The sequence below is a fragment of the Hyalella azteca genome, unplaced genomic scaffold (genome assembly GCF_000764305.2).
Source record: "Hyalella azteca isolate HAZT.00-mixed unplaced genomic scaffold, Hazt_2.0.2 contig7161, whole genome shotgun sequence".
NCBI classification, from domain to species: Eukaryota; Metazoa; Arthropoda; class Malacostraca; order Amphipoda; family Hyalellidae; genus Hyalella; species Hyalella azteca.
The window spans coordinates 63,593-87,960 of record NW_025937291.1 but is presented as its reverse complement, the minus strand read 5'-3'; the positions used below and the strand labels follow the sequence as shown (position 1 = coordinate 87,960).

The following is a 24,368-nucleotide window of genomic DNA, read 5'->3' as shown; positions in this document are numbered from 1 at the left end:
GAGACCTGTTCTTGGTGCTTGTGTTGGTGCCATTATTAAGTGAGACCTGTTCTTGGTGCTTGTGTTGGTGCCATTATTAAGTGAGACCTGTTCTTGGTGCTTGTGTTGGTGCCATTATTAAGTGAGACCTGTTCTTGGTGCTTGTGTTAGTGCCATTATTAAGTGAGACCTGTTCTTGGTGCTTGTGTTGGTGCCATTATTGAGACCTGTTCTTGATGCCTGTGTTGGCGCCATTTGGCAGAGTAAATTGCTTGCAGCAAGAATGCTCTTCCGTTTTTTAAATAACAGCATTCATTTTATGTCCAAGTTTGGCTTAAATTTTAAAAAATTCATTTGGTAATGTTTATTATTGTACTTCATATTATTTTCGCATATGTCCTAGTTAGATCAATATTTGATAGCTCATTAGTGAAAAATGTATACATACATTGCTCCACGTATGGAGATGTTACTAATTATATTGATCCTAAAAACTTATGTATGTCATCAATTTAGTTTCGAAATAATGTGATTTTTGGTTTTAAACTGAATTGCGTTATTGATGTACTTTGAATTTAAATATTCCATTCTTATTGTTCAGATTGGAAGGGGAGCTGAAACGTTCGAGGTCAGAACTGAACAGCAGTCGCAGTATCGAGCAGGAGCTACGGAACCAAATAAATTCCCTTGTGTCCAGCCAGAAGTTGTGCCAGCAAGAAATGACACAACTCCAGCAGGACAACGATACCTTACAGAACAAGTGAGTTGTGGGGCATGACAGCAGCTCCAGCAGGACAATGATACCTTACAGAACAAGTGAGTTGTGGGGCATGACAGCAGCTCCAGCAGGACAACAATACCTTACAGAACAAGTGAGTTGTGGGGCATGACAGCAGCTCCAGCAGGACAACGATACCTTACAGAACAAGTGAGTTGTTGGGCATGACAGCAGCTCCAGCAGGACAATGATACCTTACAGAACAAGTGAATTGTTGGGCATGACAGCAGCTCCAGCAGGACTACGATACCTTACAGAACAAGTGAATTGTTGGGCTTGAGCTCGTGGTCTCATTATAACAGATTCCCAAATGACCTGTTACTGGGAAACTTGCATGGTCTGTTACTACAGTATAAGAGAAGCTTTAATGATCTGTAACCGTAAAAAAATAGTATCTTGACTGAAGTTCATGATGGTCGTAGTTCGAGCTGAAGCTGAACGAGCTGAAGTTCATGAGCTTGTGGTCTCAATATAACAGACGCTTAAATGACCTTTAACTGGGATACTTATATGACATGTTACAACAATATAAGAGAAGTTTCAATGATCTGTACCCGCAATAAAATAGTATATTGAATGAAGTTCATGAGCTTGTGGTCTCAATATAACAGATGCCCAAATGACCTGTTACTAGGAAACTTGTATGGCCTGTTACTACAGTATAAGAGAAGCTTTAATGATCTGTAACCGTAATAAAATAGTGTCTTGAATGAAGTTCATGAGCTCGTGTTCTCAATATAACAGATGCTTAAATGACCTGTTACTGGGAAACTTATATGGTCTGTTAAACAATATAAGAGAAGCTTTAATGCTCTGTAACCGTAATAAAATGGTATCTTGAATGAAGTTCATGAGCTCGTGGTCTCAATATAACAGATGCCCAAATGACCAGTTACTGGGAAACTTGTATGGCCTGTTACAACAGTATAAGAGAATCTTTAATGATGTGTAACCGTTATAAAATAGTATCTTGAATAAAGTTCATGAGCTCGTGGTCTCAATATAACAGACGCTTAAATGACCTGTAACTGGGAAACTTATATGGCCTGTTACAACAATATAACAGAAGCTTTAATGATCTGTACCCGTAATAAAATAGTACCTTTAATGAAGTTCATGAGCTCGTGGTCTCATTATAACAGATGTCCAAATGACCTGTAACTGGGATACTTATATGGCCTGTTACAAGACTATAACAGAAGCTTTAATGATCAGTAACCGCAATAAAATAGTATATTGACTGAAGTTATTGTGTTGCAGATTGCACGGGCTGGTGACGGCTCGTCAGGCGGACCGCGCGACAATGGGGGGCCTGGAGCGTCGTGTCGCCGAGGAGCGCCGTTGTCGGCAGGCCGCCGAGGCGCAACTGCAGCAGGTCGATCGCCGCGCCAGGAAGCTCGAGGAGCAGAACCAGAGACAGCAACAACAAAATAAGTAAGTGTTGCCACTTTACTTTTCTTCAGTTATGTTTTTTTGGGTAAATTAGCGCCTGATTATTTTGGCCTAGGCTGCCACAGTGCTGCAGGTTCCAAGGAAAAAAAAAACACTAGAATAGGACAACCAGAGAAAGCAATAACAAAATAAGTAAGTGTTGCTACTTTACTTTTCTTTAGTTGGATTTTTATATGTTTATATGTATTTCTTATTGAGCAAATTAGGGTCTGAGGATTACCTTGGCTGCTGCAGGGCTGCAGGTTCTTGGGGAAAAAAACGCTAGCAAAGCATTACCAGAGATAGCTATAACAAAGCAAATGCGTGTTGCTATTTACATTTATTTATTGAAATTAAATTTGAAACTAGAAACAATAAAAGCGATTCGGCCGTGTTAGTCGGGTTAGGTCGCATTGTAATAAGTTGAGGTGCTTTGACATTGGTAACTAAAAGTTGATCTCAATAAGCAGCATCAATGTATGCAAGTAAATGAATGCTGAAGGTTTGGCTGGGAAACCGGTAATCAATTACGTATTGAAGTTTCTGTATAGACCACCAATATGATGTTATGACTCTGCCTCTGCCTCTTAATTGCACTAGCACATATTGACTGATGTCAAGTGTGTGCTTCGTGCTGCTGCACGCAACTCACGTAACTCGTGTAACAACTAGATATGTATATTGCCAATTAGACAACTCTATTAGACTACAACTCGCATTACAACTTGTGTAAGAACTTGTTTAACGATTAAAATATCTTACAGAAGCTGCAACAATAATGGCGAGTGCAGTGAGGCATGTCGCAACCGTCGCGCTGAACTCGAGGCTGAGCTCAAGAGACTCAAGCGGGAACACCGCGCCCTTGAGGACAGGATCAAGACCATCGAGCGCGAGAACATCGCGCTTAGGCAGTACAAGGTGCGCTCTTGTAGTACAAGGTGCGCTCAGGCAGTACAAGGTGCGCTCAGGCAGTACAAGGTATGCTCAGGCAGTACAAGGTGCTCTCAGGTAGTACAAGGTGCGCTTAGGCAGTACAATGTACGCTCTTGTAGTACAAGGTGCGCTTAGGCAGTACAAGGTGCGCTCAGGTAGTACAAGGTGCGCTTAGGCAGTACAAGGTGCGCTTAGGCAGTTCAAGGTGCACTCAGGCAGTACAAGGTGCACTCAGGCAGTACTAAGCTAATATGTTACCAGAGTACATGTGCTGCTGAAGTCTTCGGTAACATGTTAGGATATATATGGTCACAGGGGGTATGTGGCACCATCGTGTTAGTGCTGAGATAAATGGGGTGCTATGGTTAACATTGAACATTGTTGGAGATGCAAAGCTAGTATTGTACTCCTTGCCAAAGTTTTATTTTATCATTGCTAATAACCATTTTAATGAATGATTGACTGCTTAGGTAGCCCGTCGTTTCAGGTTGCGTGTGTATTGCTAGGAAATGGAATCATCATTTACCTAAATGTAACTTTTTTTTCTCATATTGTGGCTATTCAATCCGTTTTAATTCCATGGAAATTTAGCTTTAGCTTTATTTAGGTTTACGCTTGTTCCTCTTCTTATGTTCAATCAACCAGTTCTAATTCTACCGAAATTGAGCTCTGAAGTTTGGACTTGTTCTCTCTTATTGTGTTTAATCAACCAGTTTTAATTCTATCGAAATTGAGCCTGAAATTTAGACTTCTTCTCTCTTATTATGTCAGTTAACCAGTTCTAATTCTATCGAAACTGAGGACTGATGTTTAGACTTGTTCTCTCCTACTGTGTTCAATCAACCAGTTACAATTCTATGGAAATTGAGCTCTGAGGCTTATTGTTTATATACTACAGGAGAGCCAGAACGACAGCGAGGTGCTGATGTCGGCGCTCTCAGCCATGCAGGAGCGCAACCAGCATCTCGAGACGACGCTCTCTGCTGAGACCAGAGTCAAGCTCGACCTTTTCTCGGCACTGGGAGAAGCCAAGAGACAAATCCAGATTGCCCAAGGTTTGTTGCAGGCTCTTTAGTGTATGGGGGATCCTCGAATAAATATTTCAAACAGGCTCTTAAGTGTATGGTGATCCTCGAAAAAATATTTCAAACAGGCTCTTTAGTGTATGGTGATCCCCGAAGAAATATTTCAAACAGGCTCTTTACTGTGGGTGATCCTTGAAGAAGAAATTTTTCACACTCCTACTGTGTTTTAAAATATTATCGGGGTGAACTTTGGTCGGTAGTGTGCACTATATATGATGAACAGGAAAAATGGCGCGATTCGGTATAAATTTGTGAACTCGTTTCATGCTAAACTGTGCAATCCGGCTCCTTTATGCTCTTTTTCAGTGAAGGTTAATTGACTAAAATCGAGAATTTTCCGATTTTTTTCAATTTACTGATTCAATAATTATCCGATCAATCAGTTACTTGAAAGTTGAGAACCACTCGCTCAACCTCATGTCATTATAAACATCAACCATCGCTTATGTTATTTGTATCTTAGTCTTCGTTACTATAGTTAGTAGACAAGAGGTTAACCATGTTTTTGTTACTATAGCTATAGTCACTAGACAAGAGGTTAACCGTGTCATAGTTACTATAGTTATAGCCAATAGACAAGAGGTGTTAACCATGCCTTTGTTACTATAGTTATAGTCACTAGACAAGAGGTTAACCATGCCTTTGTTACCATAGCTATAGTTTATAGACAAGATGTTAACCATGTCTTTGTTACTATATATAGTCACTAGACAAGATGTTAACCATGTCTAATACATTGCAGCTCTGATCGAGCGCAAGGACAAAGAAATCGACGACCTGAAGGCTAAGATCACCGAGGTGCTCGCCGTGTGTCCGGCCACGAGCTTCAGCTCCACGTCGCTGCACGTGAGCTCGTCTGCACAACCCTACCACTTCGCCACCAGCAAGCTGCTCATGCCGCAGGTCTGGCGTTAGGTCTATAACATGGTCAATTATGTTTCTTATTAGAGTCCTGCCTTATTCCTTTTATTACTTTCATGCCTTTGCTTTAATCCTCATTTTAGGCTGAGGCCAACGTTGTGCTGACTTCATAAATCTTGTTTGCCTTGGCCTCATGCCGCAGGTCTGGCCTTAGTTCTATAACATTGTCTTTTATGTCTCTTATTAGAGTCCTGCCTTATTCCTTTCCTGCCTTTGCTTTAATCAGCATTTTTGGCTGAGGCCAACGTTTTGCTGACTTCATAAATCTTATTTGCTCTTGTTTCAATTTTTGTCATTAGTTTTTTATTCAGTTCGCAGCTATTTTGCTTTCTGTTAAAATTTTTCCATATATACATATTATATATGAAATTATCAGCTGTATTTTTTTCCGCTCAAAATTTGTTTTCTCTTGGGTTCCGTTGCTTTTAAAATTTTTATTTGAACAGATTATATAAATATGATTCTATTTCTTAGCCTTACTGCCATCACAATGCTTTCACAACCAATTATTTAATAAACATAATGACTATGAATTTCTAAACGATGTTCTTTCGGAATATAATTGTTCTTAGAAATTATTTTCAGTCAAAACTCGACATCGAACTTTGAAAATTATAATTAAATTTTTCATTTCTCATTGTTTCTTCTTGCCAGTTTATATGACTGTAAGTCATAAATGATTGCCAGTTCTTGATATGGCTTTTTTGGTTTGCGACTGCAATAAGATTTTCTTGATTTACACTCAACTTAGAGTTACCTCTACCTGTCTGTAGGTTTCTTTATTTGTTTGAGTAAGTTTCCTTGTATTCTTCTTCTCTTGCCATCTCTCTCGTGCGGGTGGCTGCCTTTCCTCCTATTGAACGTGTCTCATTGTTCCTCTATTTGTCTTCAGTCTTCGACATCTTTGTATTGCTCAGACTTCTTTTACCTAACCAACTTCAGCGTTGGCTCACCTGCCTTTATTTGATGGGGCGGTCTAATTGTCTCACAAATGATGCCTCTGATAAAGCCAACTTTCCAGCAACCCGTATTTAGCTTTGTTTCACTTTTCTTTTTATAACATAAGCATTTTATTTTTAAAATACCAAGACAATTTCACTACCAGTATTCGAAACAAGACAATTTCTCTACAAGTATTCGAAACAAGACAATTTCTCTACCAGTATTCGAAACAAGACAATTTCTCTACAATTATTCAAAACAAGACAATTTCTCTGCCAGTATTTCATTTCTTAACAGTATTCTAAACGTGTAAACCACATCTATTACATCATTGATCAATAGCATCTCTATTGGCCAGAAGTGACAGCTAACATCATCATGGCGGTGTGTGGGCAATGCGTTTTTGACCATATACAGGAAGAAAATCTGATTTATTCGAGTTATAACTGTGCAGAATGACTCTATATGCGCTTTCTAATTGCACAAAATATATTTTCTTATTATGGAATCTTCATCATAGCGGTGTGTAGGCAATGCGTTTTTGACCAAATACAGAAAGAAAATCCGATTTATTTGAGTTATAACTGTGCAGAATGACTATATGCGCTTCCTAATTGCGCAAAATAATTTTCCTGAATACGTATGTATTTGTTTTGCACAGAATACATTTCCTGAATATATATATATTTGTTTTGCACAGAATATATTTCCTGAATATATATATTTGTTTTGCACAGAATATATTTCCTGAATATTTGCCTCAGGGGCCTCAGGATAACTGAGTCGTCTGCCTCAAGTGCACTCTGAGAAATGAATGGTTCACAACCTCTAAATAGCGACACACTTTCTTCATGGAGCACTGATATTCCAGGCCAGACTGGGTCAAGATAACCCACACTAGAGCAAAAAGTGCATCGCTATTTGGACAATGGCTCACTCATTTGTTTGAGTGTGACGTGGCTCTTACAGTACCGTTAACTGGGGTAACTTTGGCCGCCGGGGTGACTTCGGCCGCGTTTTTGATTTTGTTTTGCAAACAAAAGCTGGGTCGTAAATGCCAGGGTCATAAACGCCAGGGTCTTAAACGAGGTCATAAACGCCGGAGTGACTTTGGCCATCGTTTATGACCCCGCTTTTGTTTGCAAAACAGAATAAAAAAACGCGGCCGAAGTCAACCCGGCGGCCGAAGTCACCCCAGTTGACGGTACGCACGTCATTGACCGAATGAAACGATAACGGCAACTTGAACGTATTTGGTGTGTCTAAATGTTGTATTTCGTTATATCTCATCTCGAAAGGAAGTATTAATTAGCTCAGAAGTACTTATTGGCTTTCTCGTATCTGGAAATTTGAATATTTTTACCAGGTTTGTGGAGTTAGTCGCGCATTGAAGAAATTATTCAAGGCAAATGGATATTGTTTGTGACATTTTTGCCACAGTGTTTCTGCTTTCTCTTCAATTTCCTGGACATTTTTTCAGTTCATTTATTTACTACTATGAAAAATATTACTTCGTTGCAACTTCACTCAGCAAAAAGTTATTTTCATGGCACCAAAAGCGACGGTAGGAAATACTACATGTAATGCCTGGGAAGTCTTCTTAAAATTCTCGACTTGCAAAATATTTCTCGCTCAGGAGGATATATTTTCCCTCGTGTTGCTTCGTTTCCTTCTTATTAAATTATATACCTTCTGTTAATGTTCTTTTTAAATTGAATATCTTCTGTTAACGTATGGTAATTGTTCACTGCGGAGTCATGTTTATTCAAATATTTTTGAAAGTAAATGGAAATGAAATCCCTAGTCCTTCGTCCAGATGGCAGTCTTCATTGCACACCCTTTTTATTTAATTTTATTATTTTGTAAGGTTTAACAGAATTTAAACATAACTGAAGCAATGCCTAATAACTGCTACACTTTCGACCAATATTGACCTAATTATTTCAAAGTTTACAATAATGACTTATGACCTCCAAACATTGAGACAACTTTGTGTTTTGTTAACTAGTTCCATGCAGCCTCAACTTTATTCATTTTTGTTTAATTTTATTAATTTTGTAAGGTTTAACAGAATTTAAACGTAACTGAAGCAATGCTTAATAACTGCTACACTTGTGACCGATATTGACTTAATTATTTACAAGTTTACGATAATGACTTATGACTTCTAAACATCGAGACAACTTAGTGTTTTGTTAACTAGTTCCATGCAGCCTCAACTTTATTCCTTTTCATTTAACTTTATTATTTCTGTAAGGTTTAACAGAATTTAAACGTAACTGAAGCAATGCTTAATAATTGCTACACTTGCAACCGATATTGACCTTATTATTTTCCAAGTTTACGATGATGACTTATGACTTCTAAACATCGAGACAACTTTGTGTTTTGTTAACTAGTTCCATGTAGCCTCAACTTCTCTCGTAATTTACGTTGCAACAACGTTGATATTGCTGAAACTGCGTTGATTTTACTGAAGCAACATTGATTTTGCCTGACCAACGTTCAGTCAACGTTATTCAAACTTCAATTGCCTTGTGGACATCATAATAGTAGTTGACTGGCAGCAAATGAACACATTTCCTTTGGTGCTCGTTTTTCTTCCATGTGTTATGTTGTAATTTTCATTTATTATTTGTATTATTTTCATTTATTACTTGTATAAAACGTCAATTTCCTGATGGACATCACAATAGTAGTTGACTGGCAGCAAATGAACACATTTCCTTTGGTGCTCGTTTCTCATCCATGTGTTATGTTGTAATTTTCATTTATTATTTGTATAATTTTCATTTATTATTTGTGTAATTTTCATTTATTATTTGTAGTGCTACGTGGAGCCGCAGATAACTGTACGTGCTGTTATCTACCAACTGTTATCTACGTGCGCTAAGTCGTAAAGCTGTTATCTACCATCTAATATGTTTGTTTCCTTCGTCCGCTGCCTAACTTATTTTCGTTGAATCTTTGCACATAAACCTTATTGCTTTATTTCTTCCATTACAATAAATCGTAAGAAAGTTTCTAAAACTATAATTTCATTGGCTGAATTTGGTCGAAATTATTTAATATTTTGAGTTATTGTTTTGTTACGATGCCTCATTTTGTTTATTGATGGCTTAGCGTGCCTCTTCTCATGTGAGGCGGGTAAGGCTCTCCTTATGTGAGGCGGGTGAGGCTCTCCTCATGTGAGGCAGGTGAGGCTCTCCTCATGTGAGGCGGGTGAGGCTCTCCTCATGTGAGGCGGGTGAGGCTGCTTAATGAGGCTTTATTATTTACTCATTGTAAAATATCATTGGTGGAATTCTTGGAAATTATTCATGTTTTATAATATTTTTTTGGCCGATTGCTAAAGTTTACTTCTATGTTAAAATAATTGAAAAAACGTATTTTTATAGATTTTAAAATTCTTTGACATCAGCTTGTGCAAAAAGCTGTAAAATATATTTTTGTTCTAATGAGCGCAAGCAGTAGCTTATATCATGTACCCTTCCCAGAAGGACATTGTACATCGACTTTAGACTTATTTAATAAAATATCTACGAATAACATTGAATTTGTCACAAAGTAAACAAGATTTATGTTGACCACCTTAATGTTCTTGAAAATTTCGCGAGAAATGCGAATGAACCTTACTGACTGAATAGTAGAAGTTACGAAGAATTTATATCAATATTAATGCAACGTTTAATGATACTAGATTCGGGGACATTCACCTAAGGAGTTCATTTGATTTGTGGCAAGCACACGCAGTAGTAACGTCTAGTTTGCAGTGATGCAATAGTTGAGTATTAGTTATTTGACGGGGTGACTGAAATAAATGTGTCGAGTCCTTGCAAACTCGTACCGTTATTTCTCACATTCTAACATCACATATAATGTGTCTAGAACATGATTTTTCACTCTTGCCATCTAAAAATCTTTTACGAACTACTAATGGATTATATTTGTTATAGAACAAGTCTGGCTCTTCAACGACCTTTGTCGTTAAGTCTTATAGATCTACATGGCCCCTTGTACTTACTTTCTGACCTTATCAAATCATTTTATTATAAATCTTATTATAATTACTGGGTTAGGAAGAGACTGGGTTTCCTTCACGCCGAGAAAAGTTTTGCAAGTTGAGGATCATATGTGGGCTACCCACGCCACCACCTTCATTAGTGAAGCTCTTTACCTTCAGGACCTCAACCTACTTTTGGTGCTAATTTTGTGTTAACGTTGTATGTTTTTTCTTAAATTCTATAGCCACTGGAAACTATAAACATGTCAAAATTTCGTTCATCAGCTCAGAAAATCTTTTCCTATTCTCGCTTATTATTTTGATGAACTTTCACGCCTTCCTTTAAGAAACGACAATGCTGTTTGTTCTTTTCTGTCTCGTTAAACGAGTTTATTTCTTTGATGTTCAGCCATCGGCATGGCTTTAACGGAACGATTAAAGCTACTTCTCTCCTCATGTTTTCACGGAATCCTGTTTCCTCTAATTACGTTTTGCTGATAATTAACACTTACATCATGTGATATTATTTCTGATTCTCGTCTGACTTGAAATCATTCATTGTTTACATAGATCGCAATTTATTTTTTCCGCTCGTTTCATGTAATGATGGAACTTGAACATTGATGTTTATTCTTTGATGTGCACTCGTTTTAAATTCTGCGGGAACATTATGCGTAGATAATAATACGATAATTGTACTACTAATTATGATGAGTGTAAAGCCATGTATAGTTCTTGATTATGATCGGTGTTAACTCGTAGATCTGTAGATGTATGGACGGTTTCGGACACGCTCGAGGAGACAGTGATGATGTCATAAACTTTCAGTCTTGATGATGTCATAAACTTTCAGTCTTGATGATGTCATAAACTTTCAGTCTTGATGATGTCATAAACTTGCTGTCTTTCATTTTAGTTTCATCGGTTGTCAAGTAATTGAAATATTACTAAAAGTATTTTTTTTCTGTTTGACCGGTGCGTCGAAAAAGTTTTCATTTTGACTAAAATTATCGTAAGATTTTCTCAATTATTTTGTCCATGTGTAGTTGTTATACTAATTGGTGGTTCGTAGGCGTTACCATGACGATGGTCTGCTATAAGCAGCACTCAATGTCAGTTTCTGTGATTTTTTCTGTTGTTAGTGAAGCCTGATACGTTCGCATAGCCGAAACTTCTTTTTTCTTTTACTAGTGGTGCGAAATTGCGTAGTGATGTAACCAAGTTCATTTAGCGTGTGTTCATTTCTTCCAAGAAGGCTGAGGATAACATTAACTATTTTAGATCTAAATTATTAAATGATATCCTGATATGATTAAATTTAGATCTAAATTATTGCCGTTTAGTGATCCGCTCTGCGAGGGTGAGACCTTCCCGTAGATTTTAGCTCCGGTACTTAGCGCCAAGAATAAGTGTAAGTACTGTAGTAGAAGATGTCAGAAGCTCTCAACATACCAAGTCTCTTTGAACTTTTATCTTCTCACAAATAAATTTGCGCCATAATGTACACTGTTAGAAAAAACTGTCCCACTGGCGTTCCAGTGGCCGGTCGCCCCGTGAAAATAAACTGTTTCGCCGTTTTTATCAGATGTTTTACGGATTTCTAGTGTTAATTTAGAATAAAAACGGCGACACGGTGTTTCTTTTCACGTGCCGACCGGCCACTGAAACGCCGGTAATACCGTTAACGGTAATTTTTCTAACAGTGTAGCGCCATGCGTCCGCTTCACACGCTCTTCAGTTAGCATCTCTGTAATACAAATTAGCATCTCTGTAATGCGACATTTGCTAACTATTGTTCTGTTGTCCCAAGATCAGCTTAACTTCTGAACTTGATTTGACTGGCCGTCGACTCTTCTCATCACTGAAAGAAATGAATTTTTAAAATTTAATTAACAACGCTCGGTGGTCTTTATAATTTCGGATCTTCGATGGTTATTGATCATGTACTTCTTCCGTGGAGTAAATTATTCTATTCAAAATCCAATTTCTATCACGCTTATTGTTTTCATAACGACGAATTTGTGGTCAGTTTAATCCTATCGGTGAAGGATGAAATAAGACTGCTTCAGCATCATTACCGTTGTTAAATAACAATTTTCCTTGCAGTTCAACTTCATTGTGACCTTAGGATCAGTCGTTCTTCAGTATTACAATCAACGTTGGTATCTAAATTAGCGCTATCCATCTAATAATTTTGTTTTAATATTGATGTCAGTGGTTGTGATGCTACAAAGTATATTTCTTTGAAATGAGTGCGCTGATCTTTGAGCCTTAATGAAAGTTTCTGTCCACCGTTATTTAAAATTATTTATTTCAGGCGAGCATGCATTAGAAGTGCATTCCACATTGTCGCATTCATGATGATATTACATTAGGCTGCCAAGCCCACGATAAGAATTTTCTTTCTGAGCTGCCGTAGCGCAGTGGCATTGGGATCAAGAAGAGAGGAGCTTACCGTGGGTTCGAGCCTCGGTAAACTGTTAATTTCTTGGTAGACGGGGCATGAAAAGCGTCGAAGGTGGTGCAACAGCATGGCAATGGGTAGAGCCCAGAACGAGCGAGGAAATCGTAAGATCTGTTTCCTCGTATAGTATGTCGGCCTTATGACTTTATGCGAGAAATTTATGTAATGCAATGCAATGTGAAATTATTTGGTCATAAGCTTCCATCTTCATCGCTTTTACAGCCTCGTCAAGCCATGCCTGTCCTGAGAACTTGTAACTGCAGCCTTGCGATCACCAGATTTATATAGTTCCTCTTCAAAGGTATTTCCATGCCTATTTTCTGTTATTTTATTCTTCGAGAACTTGAACGTATCTGCGATGACAGTGAAAAACGAAACATGCGTGCAGCATTTTTTGCTTGCATTGCAGTCAGTTCGTTGCGGCGTCTCCGACCTTGAAATACTTCTGGTGTTACTGCCTGTTACCGCGGTTGGTTACTGGTAATTACAAGAAATTATGCCTGAAGTTATCATGAGATCACATTTCTTTCATCAGCTCCTTTGATTAAATATTCTGAGAAGACATAACGTTTATGTTTCGGAAGCACGCACTTCTTGAGTGGTCTACTCCGGCTTCATTGTAGCAGAGGCTAAAGTTGATGTCGATCTGGAGGCAGTATTCGTCACGAGTCAATAGATGTTTTTGACGCCAACTTTGATATAGCGTATGGGTACGCACACAGTGAAAGCAGGTTTGCCCGCGCGGGCAACCTGCTCCAACCTGCCACAAGAATGAACATAGGATAATAATGTAAGTGTTCACAGTGAAAACCTGTACGAACAGGCTTCTGTATTCTATGGTTTCAGGCGCCAGCCTGAGCAGTTAACCAGCACGCTGGCAACCTGCTTTCACTGTGTGCGTACCCTATAGTGCGAACGCTTATTATGAGCTGTAGAATCGGTGTTTCTTTCTACATTGTTAAGAGTCGGATAAGGTAGTCTTGTGATGTTACAAGCGTTACTTCTTTGGTTGCTGCGCCCCAGCTATGCTCTCTATTACCCAAACTACATACTACAGTCGAAGGAGACCGTCTCGATACCTTCAACTACCGTAAAACTGATGAAATAAAAGGCTTCGTGCCACTACTGCGCTATCTTCTTGTTTTATTTACATGACCAAGCTGACTACAATTCAAAATAAAAATCCAATTATTGTGTATCTACAATAATTACATGCTTGTTTGAGTTAACAAAACGATGTCAACATTACAACATTATGAAGCGTCAATGCAAATGTCAAACATACATGGACCACGTCTCGTATTAAGGTATTGCGCCGATTAACACATCGGAGCTGAAATGCATTAGTGATTGTACTACACCATCGCGATCTTCATGATTTGATTTTTGAAGGTCATTACTTACTCTGATCTTTATCTCTAAAGCGAGGGCCTCTTTAGACACACTTCGCTGCCGTTAGAGTACACACACAAGTTGGTTTTAGATTTATAAGCGTTCTTATCGCAGACGACATTTGTCAACCTCGCGTGATGTCTCGAGATAATTTTTTGGGGTGATGCGACATGAAAAGTTCAAAGTCTACGAAATATTAGATTAGCCAGACATAGACGCTCATCCTATAGTATAGAGTTATCACCACATATAAGGTTTGTTTACATACAGTGGGGGGAAATAAATATTCGTACACTTGAAAAATCGTATTTTAATGTATGTAAGTACACAAACTTAACAGGAAAAGTGATTTAAATTATGTATAGAGACGCATAGTATTCAAAAATACTATCAAAAGAAAAATAATTTAAATCACTTTTCCTGTTAAGTTTGTGTACTTGCATACATTAAAATACGATTTTTCAAGTGTACGAATATTTATTTCCCCCCACTGTATCACTAATTTTGGAGGATTTGACAAACAGTTCGTTTATTAAAATAACAATTGAATCATATTTGTATGAACTGTTTCAGCATTTTGGTGGTAACAATAAGCAGTGAAATTGCAATTTATTTAGAAACAAATGAATACTAAAGTGGTTTGGCTACAACATGCGATTTGACTGGTATGTGGGAATACATTAATTTGCGTTTGTACGCCGTAATTTTGAATTTCATGCACATCATAATACATATAGGAAATATACACCTAATTATAATTGATGAAGTATGGAGAATGAGATACACCAATCGCAACACGGGAAGTTATTCCGGTTGGGGTACGTCCATCATGTACAAACAACACCAATGCCTGTATATATGATAAGTAACTCGACCCTGAACTGGGTGAAGAATATTGAAATGAAAGTTTAAAATAAAGTTCAGTGGGCATGACGATATTGTCCCTCACTGGGCTGGTAGGGACCCAAATCGTATTTTTGGGGACGCTGAGGGGAAACATCAGAGGGCAGGACGACATAGTCCCGCACGGGCATCGTGGGATTGACAAGGATCCGCATCGTATTTTTGGGGACGTGTAGGGGACAGATCATGGTACAGGACAACATCGTCCCACACAGGCATCGTGGGACTGACGAGGATCCGCATCGTATTTATTGGGGACGAGGAGGGGACAGATCATGGTACAGGACGACATCGTCCCACACAGGGTTCGTAGGATTGATGGGGATCCGCATCGTATTTATTGGGGACGAGGAGGGGACAGATCATGGTACAGGACAACATCGTCCCATACAGGGTTCGTAGGATTGATGGGGACCCTCATGGTACGCTCGTGGAAGACAGCTTTGTCGTCCTCTCCTACCAGCACTATTGTTGTCGTTCTGAAAACAGAAAATTTTGATGAAAATGTGTGGTTCGCATGTAGTTCAGCGTAGGCTGAATTGCACGCTGTATTTCTATTAATATTACATTTGGAACTGAAGAGCCCAAATCGACAGTTCATGTCCCGGAAGCACATTTATGAGCCTCCAGACTGAAGAAGAATTCATCATTTACCCGGAATTTTGCACCCTTGTGTCGTACAGCAAACCAACAGAGTGCGAAATTAATTTTTAATTTGATTGACTAATGAACTGACGCCGCATTACAACGGTGTGAAAGATGTACTTTAAATTTAATCATTTTCGCTTTCAATTAAGAATGTGCAACTGTACATTGATTTCGATTAATATGTACCGTAAATCAACAGATTGTAAATTTGACTTCGTACTTAATTTCTTTTTGCCGCGCATCAATAGAGCAAAAAAAAAAATATACCAGGAATTTATTTAATTTGTGCCGTAAATTAACAGGGTGCAAAAACTTGTCTTCAATAATTTAATTGGTGACCCCTTACACAAACGGTTATGTCAAATTAACTTTAAACTTTGTTATTTTTGCTGTTAATTAAAAGTGCACAAATATTATTTTACCTTGTGCCGTACGTCCCGTTTGCAGTTGTGACAAATATTCTGGAGAGACTTTTCAGCAGGATTTCCGGGAGATCTTTTCCCTGAGCTGTCATTACGTCGTCTGGATGATACGGTTCTTCATTCCTCATCAAGTTGAATAAAGATTCAACCAATTCCTTCTGCTTTGCTATCAAAGGACCGATTTCTTTTATTATTGCCTCAATTTTGGTCACTCCCTCACAAACTTTCTTGAAAGGTTTCGCGGGATTCGAGTTCCCAAATCCATGTACCCCGGGCTCGCAGCACACCGTGCGTTTTTCGCTGCTGTTGTAGTACATCAGACGATAACTTTTATTTGAAAATTCATCATCCTTCTGATCAGGTTCTAGGATGACGAGATTAAATTTGTTATATTCGCAATCCGACGTCGCTAAATCATGAAGATATTTGGATGCAGGTTTCTCACCCCGTAGGTAATTCACCACAAGGTAGCCGCGACTTGCTAAATCTTTTTGGTTCTTCGTCGCTTCTTCTCTCGGCTGCAAAATATTCAAAAGGCTGGCTATTTTTCCACTGCTTGATAAGCCGAGCCATGTACCTCCCTCTCTGCCTTCCATTAAATCTTCCCCTGAAAAATATTACTCATGACTTATATTAATGGGAAAATATGTCACGGCTCCATATCTTGCCTCATTTAATGCGTAGGAAATGAGTTAATAGTTTAATAACATTACTATAATCATAGCTGTCATCATCATATAATCATTCAAATGGTGGACATTTTAATGGACAAAACACGGTTTAGTGGTGGACATTTTGAAGGACATTTTAATGGACAAAACACAGTTTAGTGGTGGACATTTTGACGGACATTTTTTTTATTTATTTACGTATCATTCTCTACAACGCTTACACGCTTCTCTATGGATCAATAATAACTTGTATTTTGAATATGATATATGAACGCTTATTTTTTTAGTTCTACTCCACAAATCGCCTCCTTGTAGTAATTTTAGCGCGTATGCCGCTAAATCGAGCGGTCACGGGAAACAGGTAGGGTATAAATGAATGAGGAGCGTAAAATAAATCAAACTATGATCATTCAATAATTCGCAACATTATTTAATAACTTGCGCAGCCCCCATCCACTCATTCATAATAAAGTTTATTGAAATGATGATTTTATAAATAACAATATTATTAAGTTGAATAAGATTTAAGATATCAACAACAAATTAATTTATGGGTGTGAGAGATTTAGATTTAATGCCGAAAAAGAATACAAACCGAAACGGCAAATATTATTATATATTTTAATTATTAGAAAAGTAATGTATTAGTTATTATCAAGTTTCAGTATTGGCCCACTCATTGTTGACCATGGGCCTGCAAGTATTATGTCAAAGAAAATGGAAAAGAAAATTCTCACCTGCAATAATACTAGGATTCCCTTCCCACACATGAGCAGGTCTTGTTGGCCTTGCGTAAATTTCATCTCTATTATTTACCACTATCACCTTATATTGCCCAGATCGAGGATTTGGATTTACGTAAGCAAAAAGTAAACACATAACTTCACACTTGCAGTGGCACAAGAGGAACGCGTTAACGGGTTGAGAGTACAATTGTCAATGAGAATCACTTCTCATGCCCATCTGGTGGCTGGTAAACATACAGGCATAATCTTCGAAGTTGTCGTACAATTTAATTTTTCCTAATCCTATTCGCATAATAGACTTACTTTTTTTCATTGCTGCTAACGCATTTGGCTACCTTTTTTTGAATCAAAACAAAGGCCAGACGGGCAAAATGTTATTTCGTCAAAATGAGGATCCATAACCATACATTAATAATAATATCGACCGCCTGTTTTTCAAGGCACATACGAAAAAATGTCAAATTTTAATTTAACACGTTAAGTTCGCACTACTAGGTATTTCTTTTTTATCGCACCTACTGACCTTGTAAAATTGTAGCTAAGTTGTTGAATAGGATCTGACTTTAGCTTGGTACATATCCAACACGAAGCTCCGTTGGTAAACAATTCAGTACATCCTAAAACGAAGCTAAAATTAGTTGTAGATAACTTACTTGGGAAATATTTCGTAGATATGCAGTGAGCTAAGATTTTAAGCCGCACCACACCAGGAATAACTAATTAGGCCTACCTTGGATTCTGGGACTGGACCAGGACATATTGCCTGAAATGTCAGGTAAACATTTTGAATAAAATGTTTGATAAAGATATTGATATTGCATTACATATGAAATTTTGTTTGTGTGTTTATTGTTGAATATTGCAGTTTTTAGACTTCAGGACTACTTTATTTTAGTTTACAACATTTTACCACTCTGATCAAACAAAACCACATTACTAACTACAAAGGTCATTAAGTCAGTCTCATTTCACTAGGTCATGATGTATTGATGTTCATCAGTTGTCATATAGATACAGGTAGTTTCCCACTCCCTTCAGTCTCACATTTTACTCATTTTTCAGTTGTAATTTAGCTCCCCAACCCTCTTTTCCTTGGTTTTATTTAGTGTTGAGCTAGAATATTTTACACAGTGCCAGCTGGAAGCCTGGCCCTGGATTCAGTGGATTGTTTTTTATTTTGTGATAATCATGAATCAGCTGAATCACTTTTTCTCCCAGCTAGGCTGTTTTTAGAATTTGGCAATCCTCATCTTGTCTACTAGGCTAATACATTTTAATTTTTTGGAGCTTATACCTATTTCTATGGAAAGGAGGCTGGAGGCTTATTTTGTAATTCAGCTTGTGAGTTGTGACATTCAGAAAACTTGAGATTTTTTACTCTGAATTAAAATCTTGTAGTTACCAATCTGAGACTCAAAGTCTCCAACTTTCCGAAGTGAAATATTTTTGAGTACTCTAGAATTTCTTAGCTTAATTTTGTAATTTTGTAAACAATTGGACTGAAGATAATTCAGCTAGCACTTAGCAGGAATATTGAAGCTCCAAAAATGGTAAGAAAGTCTTAATCTTTGTCATTGCTCAGAAAGTTAAAATAGATATATTCCACACCTGTTAAAGTTGAGAACTAAGAGGTAAATTTTTAGTCTTAGTTTTACCCCTATCCCTTGAAATTATGTATGTAGCAGCAAGTTAGCACTTCAGAAAAACCAATGTGTGGAAGTTTTTTACTTTATTATTATGCAAGTGGAAAATTTTCATATTTCTATGGAAACCCTTACAGCCTGCAATTAAATACATAACTGGAATTGCACTGTTGACCCAGTAACAAGTGAAGTTTGAGCAATGTACTTAAACTTATGGAAGGAATCATATGAAACTGTATAGCCTGTCCAACTGTTCATGCTAGCCTATTAAGCTAGGCTCATGAGTGTATAACTCATATCTTTACTATATCAATAATAGACTAGCCTAAGGCTGTACATAATATTCATTCCTTTTTTACTTTGCTCAGAAGACGGTGAGTCTCGGTACCCAATATCTCGGTGCAGCTCAGCTGGCTCCCTAAACAATGTCACATCCTCGGCCAACAACTCGGATGATGAAGACAGTGATCTTGGAGCTGGTCCACCGCCCTCTGCTGCTGGTGGTGCTGGCAACAACCTCAAGGATAAGCGCAGGGAAGCCCACACTCAGGTGAGCTTCCATAAATAAAAATTTCATGAATGACAGAAATTTCAATAATTTACCTGATCTTGCTATGTTGTAGTTGATACCAGGGCTTTGTCTTGCAAAGCTGACATCTCAAAATGCAGTAATAATGTAATGTTTCTGTAAAAATTTCTTTGCATTAAATTTGGTGTGTTTTATTTCAAATTGAGAAATAAGATAATAGCACAAATATTTTTGAATAATTTTTTAGTTTGGCTAGCTTATTAGGGTTGAAACTGTTTTGAAGAAATTTTATATAATAAGGCTTTGTGCAAATGTATTCAAAAAATAAATTCATACACTTCATAATTTACATTTATTGTAATTAGAGTTAACTCCAAAACAGCAAAAGTAAAAAATACATCCCAAAATAATGTTGACGTTATAATTTTTTTTCATGAATGTCCCATACCTACTATAATTGCATGTTTGTGCCCAGAACCTACATGTTGACCAATTAATTTACAGGCTGAGCAGAAGAGGCGTGACAGCATCAAGAAAGGCTATGATGCACTGCAGGAACTGGTGCCTATGATGCCCTCAAACAGTGAGAGTCTCCCCCCATGTAAGCTCTCTAAGGCCACCATCCTGCAGAAGAGCATAGACTACATGCAGGTAAAGTTCTCTTGCTTATCAACTACAAATTGGCTCTTGGTTACGAATTTAGTGGCTGACTCAGTCCCAAAATTTCCATGTTTGCGTTCTATTAGTCATCTCAAGTCAGGTCACATTCTCTTTACTGTAGTTATTGGCTACGGGTTTGATGGCATTGCTATTTAAATACTAATTCATACGGAATCAATGACTATGTTCTAGTATTAACTCGGGTCCCATTCTCTGAATAGATAAGCTTTATTTAATTTGTTGACTGCAAATTTATCAGCAAATGAAAAGTCCTACAAAATCATTGTTTGATATTTAGTATTTATTTAGCTCTTTACTGTGGCTATAGGCTACCAAAAATCCCCTAAAATCCATGACAAAATTAAATGTTATTTTTGTGCGAGTTTCATTCTTTGAATTTTTATAATATAATGCTAGCTAATGCAGATGCCAGTCTCTGAAGCATTTTGATTAGATTATGCTGAATTTTTAATAGTTTTCATTGCTTTAAACTTTCTACTGAATTTCCTGTTTGATAATACCTGATGTTTAGTATAATTAGTGTACAGCATGGCATTGTGGGGGTGTTTTCACAATTTGTGTCAAATTGAGACAAGTTATTCATGTCTGATAGCTATTTAACTTCTTAACGTCTGAGCCACCATCCATTATTCACATTGAATGTAAAGCATTTATTTATATATTAAAAGCTATAAGCTGGTGGAAAAGTGCGGGTAAAAATGTCCATATATTACCCATGTTTTATTTTTTAAGGTTTATTTTTCTAAAAAGTCATATGCAAATGATACTCTATGAACATTTTTCACTACTTTCAGCATATTAATTTTAAAATTTTCCCCATGTATTCAAAGATATTGTTATTAATGTTGTATAAATTTCTTTCAGTTCTTGCAAAACTGCAAGAAGAAGCAAGAAGAGGAGCTAAACGAGCTGCAGAAGAAGGCTATGGCCATGACCATCCTCAAGCTGAACTACGAGACCATCGTGGCTGCCCACCACAGCCAGCGTCCTGGCAACGCTTTGCGTCAGGTCTCCGATGACATGAAGTTCCAAGTCGTGAGTATTGAGAGAGTATTTCATGGTGCTGGAGTATTGCATGGTGCTGGAGTATTGCATGGTGCTGGAGTGTTGCATGGTGCCAGAGTGTTGCATGGCGCCAGAGTGTTGCGTGGCGCCAGAGTGTTGCGTGGCGCCAGAGTGTTGCGTGGCGCCAGAGTGTTGCGTGGCGCCAGAGTGTTGCATGGCGCCAGAGTGTTGCGTGGCGCCACGCAACACTCGCAACATCTTCGTTTTCATTTACGTCACCGTTTCAAATTCGAAAAAATAAAAGTTCTATTTTCTAAAAAATGATTCCTCGTATAAACCTTATTCCTCATTTTATACAACCTTATTCCTCGTATAAACCTTATTCCTCCTTATTTTACTGAACCTTATCCCTCGTAGATAGAAGTGTCATTTTGCAAATCCAAATAATTGACTGTTATTTGTTTTGCCTCAGTTCCGCGCGGTGATGGATTCCCTGTACCAGACGTTCGAGCCGAGCGTCATCACGGGCAACTTTACCGAAATCTCTGGCTCCGTCATAGCCTGGCTTGAGGAGCACTGCAAGCCACAGGTTCTAGCTTCCTTTTATTCGTCTGATCTTTACAGTTATTGTGCATAGCTTACGTGTCAATTACCTTTGCAGTTATTGTGAATAGCTTACGTGTCAATTACCTTTGCAGTTATTGTGAATAGCTTACGTGTCAATTACCGTTGCAGTTATTGTGAATAGCTTACGTGTCATATTACCTCTGCAGTTATTGTGAATAGCTTACGTGTCATATTACCTCTGCAGTTATTGTGAATAGCTTACGTGTCATATTACCTTTGCAGTTATTGTGAATAGCTTATGTGTCAATTACCGTTGCAGTTATTGTGAATAGCTTACGTGTCAATTACCTTTGCAGTTATTGTGAATAGCTTACGTGTCAATTACCTTATAAAAATTAGTTATGGTCACGACCCGCCGCCAACCATGCTTTTGAAATTATACAAAAAGATGTTTGGGATTGGGACTGTGATAGTGGTTCTGTGGCTTTCAGAATAGTTATGTCGGTACTGGTCATATACGTAATAGTAAATTGTGATTTTTTATATGGAATATCATCGGTTTCATAGTTGATCACGCGCGAGGTGGAGTATTTTCATCTCATGGAATATCGTCGGTTTTATAGGTGATGACGAAGTATTGACACCATAATACACATGCAGATCCTACGCGAGATTATGTGCGCGGTGCTGCAGCAGCTGCAGCAACACGAGGCCGGCGTTCAGCAGCAGGAGGCTATGGAGCAGGACGGTCTGGACCTCCAGCATCAGAAGCTCGGCGTGTCTAAGACAGAAAGATATTACTAACCGCATCCTCTGAGCCGCTCGTCAGGCTAATGGAGTCTTACTGTGCTGAGTGCTGCCTTAACCCATTGTCAGCTAATAAGTTAACTCTTGTCAAGGCTATTCTTACCTGAAAGCCGGGTAATGGTAGCTAATTTCTGGCAGACAATAGAAATTCTTATCTGCAGAGACATCAACTTACGTCCATGGCATTTACATCTAAAGAAGACCTGCAGCAGTACTACCAAATATAATTGAAAGTTCATACCTGACAGCTAATCACTTGCAGCTTTTTTACAAATCCACCAGCATATGAAAAATCGGCCACCACGTGTACATAACGAGTTTGGTATTACGGCTTATGTTAACCTATCATTACCGTCAGTAGACGTCAGGGTGAAGCGTGGTGCCCGCTAGTGTGATGATGGTGCTATAGATCCCTTCAGGTGCTACGCTGGCTCCCACGCGTGGTATGCCACAACAACCATAGGTCATCTCCCAGTTTTTCTCCAATCTTTTGTATTCTACCATATCAAATTTGTAATGATGTAGTTGTATTTCACTATCTGATGATCACAGTGTTTTGTCTTGATGTATTAAACACTGCGGCGTGATATAACACGATGCCAACTGTGCCTTATCAGAGATCGGTAAATAATTTTCCATCCTGTAAATCATTCAATCTTGGTTATTTTTGGTTCTCCTTTGGTGCCTGGGGGCATTTCGGATACAAGTTCAAATTAAATGTGTGTGTGACTGCCTTGCTCATGCGTATTTTGCCGTGTCCGTAAGTTTTTTTTATTGTATTTTTTTGTCTAAAACACGAATGCTTGAGAACAAGACTATATATAATTAGTTTTTAGCGTGCCTTATTTTCAGGAAGAGATCGTTCACAAGGAAGCATTTCCAGAAGCCTTCATCGACATCACTTGAACTTAGCTTATCTCGTAATAATGTTCAAATAATATTTCAGCTCATTTGTTTGTTGTTGCGACCGTAAGAGTTGCTGTGTGTACGCCGTGGTGATCACAACAACGTTATACGTAGCTATTTTACTGGTATGCTCCCTACTGGCAATAGTATCTATAAATCAATTGTGTTTATTATAAAGTATACCATAGAAAATTAGTATAGATTTATTTTGTTTCATGTTAGAAATTGAATAACTTTTATCGTATTTCTTTTTTAAAAGTAGTTAAGTCTTAAGATAGTGAATGCAGCGATTCTTATTGCCGTACGGGTTCAGGTCACGACCGTGTATCAGCTATCTCAATCAATCGTCAGTTATGGAAAGATTGAATTCCAAAGGCCGGATCCCTTGTGAATCAAGTCACGAAAAGTTCAAGAATCGGCAACAGGCCATGGGCCTATTTCTTCAGCGCCGACACTTCTATTCTATTCTACTGTTACGTATGCGCTGCTGCCGGAGCTGCTACTCGTGAGGTACCTCGGCAATATGACTCTTGCAATATTATGGATGAGGTAGGGAATTTCATGCTGTTCTCTGCTTAGCTTTTATTGATGTAAATTCTTCAATTACGTTTCTGTTTGCAATATCTAGAGGGATTTAATTTAGATATGACTTGTACTACCTAATTTTGAAAGCAACGAAATGTAGTAAAAAAACTAATGTAGTCAGCATAATCCAAACTAATAGAACCGAATGTTTCCAGCAAAAAAATATTCCGCAAGTACCGAATGTTGTCAACAAAAAGTAAGCGTAAGCTTGAATGTATACCCGTTCTTGGCTTTTTTTGTTTTACATGTCGTCATTTCCGTGGCGACTAATTTTGGCCAAATGTTTGATGTCGTACATTAGTTTTAATAAGGATGGACTCGGCGGTG

At 38.0% G+C, this 24,368-nt stretch overlaps 3 protein-coding genes across 3 annotated transcripts in view; 2 read left to right on the top strand and 1 right to left on the bottom strand.

Moving 5' to 3' along the window:
- Positions 1-5,121, top strand: part of LOC108665212 (macoilin) — a gene marked incomplete in the record, with an annotated part of 18,113 nt that extends 12,992 nt beyond the window's left edge. Inside the window, 5 exon segments of the mRNA XM_018151945.2 lie at positions 581-739; positions 2,018-2,191; positions 2,953-3,106; positions 4,020-4,176; positions 4,949-5,121. Coding sequence (XP_018007434.1) covers positions 581-739; positions 2,018-2,191; positions 2,953-3,106; positions 4,020-4,176; positions 4,949-5,121 — 817 coding nt within the window.
- Positions 5,122-14,528: 9,407 nt separating this feature from the next.
- Positions 14,529-17,530, bottom strand: LOC108665216 (transport and Golgi organization 2 homolog). The gene is made up of 3 exons (XM_018151948.2): positions 17,310-17,530; positions 15,902-16,508; positions 14,529-15,310 (listed from the first exon to the last, which is right to left on the bottom strand). Exons 1-3 carry the CDS (start codon positions 17,449-17,451, stop codon positions 15,169-15,171), a joined length of 891 nt encoding a protein of 296 aa, XP_018007437.1. The 5' UTR covers positions 17,452-17,530; the 3' UTR covers positions 14,529-15,168.
- LOC108665217 (max-like protein X) lies at positions 17,310-23,778 on the top strand. The gene is made up of 6 exons (XM_018151949.2): positions 17,310-18,093; positions 19,330-19,511; positions 19,995-20,141; positions 21,036-21,206; positions 21,649-21,765; positions 22,404-23,778. The coding sequence occupies exons 1-6, from the start codon at positions 18,087-18,089 to the stop codon at positions 22,545-22,547; spliced, it is 768 nt and encodes a 255-aa protein (XP_018007438.1). The 5' UTR covers positions 17,310-18,086; the 3' UTR covers positions 22,548-23,778.
- Positions 23,779-24,368: the final 590 nt, after the last annotated feature.

Excerpts from the sequence above, each read along its gene's own strand:
- LOC108665216 (XM_018151948.2), bottom strand. The coding sequence starts at position 17,451 with ATGTGTTTACTTTTTGCTTACGTAAATCCAAATCCTCGATCTGGGCAA. Across the intron at positions 16,509-17,309 it reads GAATCCTAGTATTATTGCAG|GGGAAGATTTAATGGAAGGC; the intron begins GTGAGAATTTTC and ends AATATTTTTCAG. Across the intron at positions 15,311-15,901 it reads AACGGGACGTACGGCACAAG|AACGACAACAATAGTGCTGG; the intron begins GTAAAATAATAT and ends TTCTGTTTTCAG.
- LOC108665217 (XM_018151949.2), top strand. Across the intron at positions 20,142-21,035 it reads AGAGCATAGACTACATGCAG|TTCTTGCAAAACTGCAAGAA; the intron begins GTAAAGTTCTCT and ends AATTTCTTTCAG. Across the intron at positions 21,207-21,648 it reads ATGACATGAAGTTCCAAGTC|TTCCGCGCGGTGATGGATTC; the intron begins GTGAGTATTGAG and ends GTTTTGCCTCAG.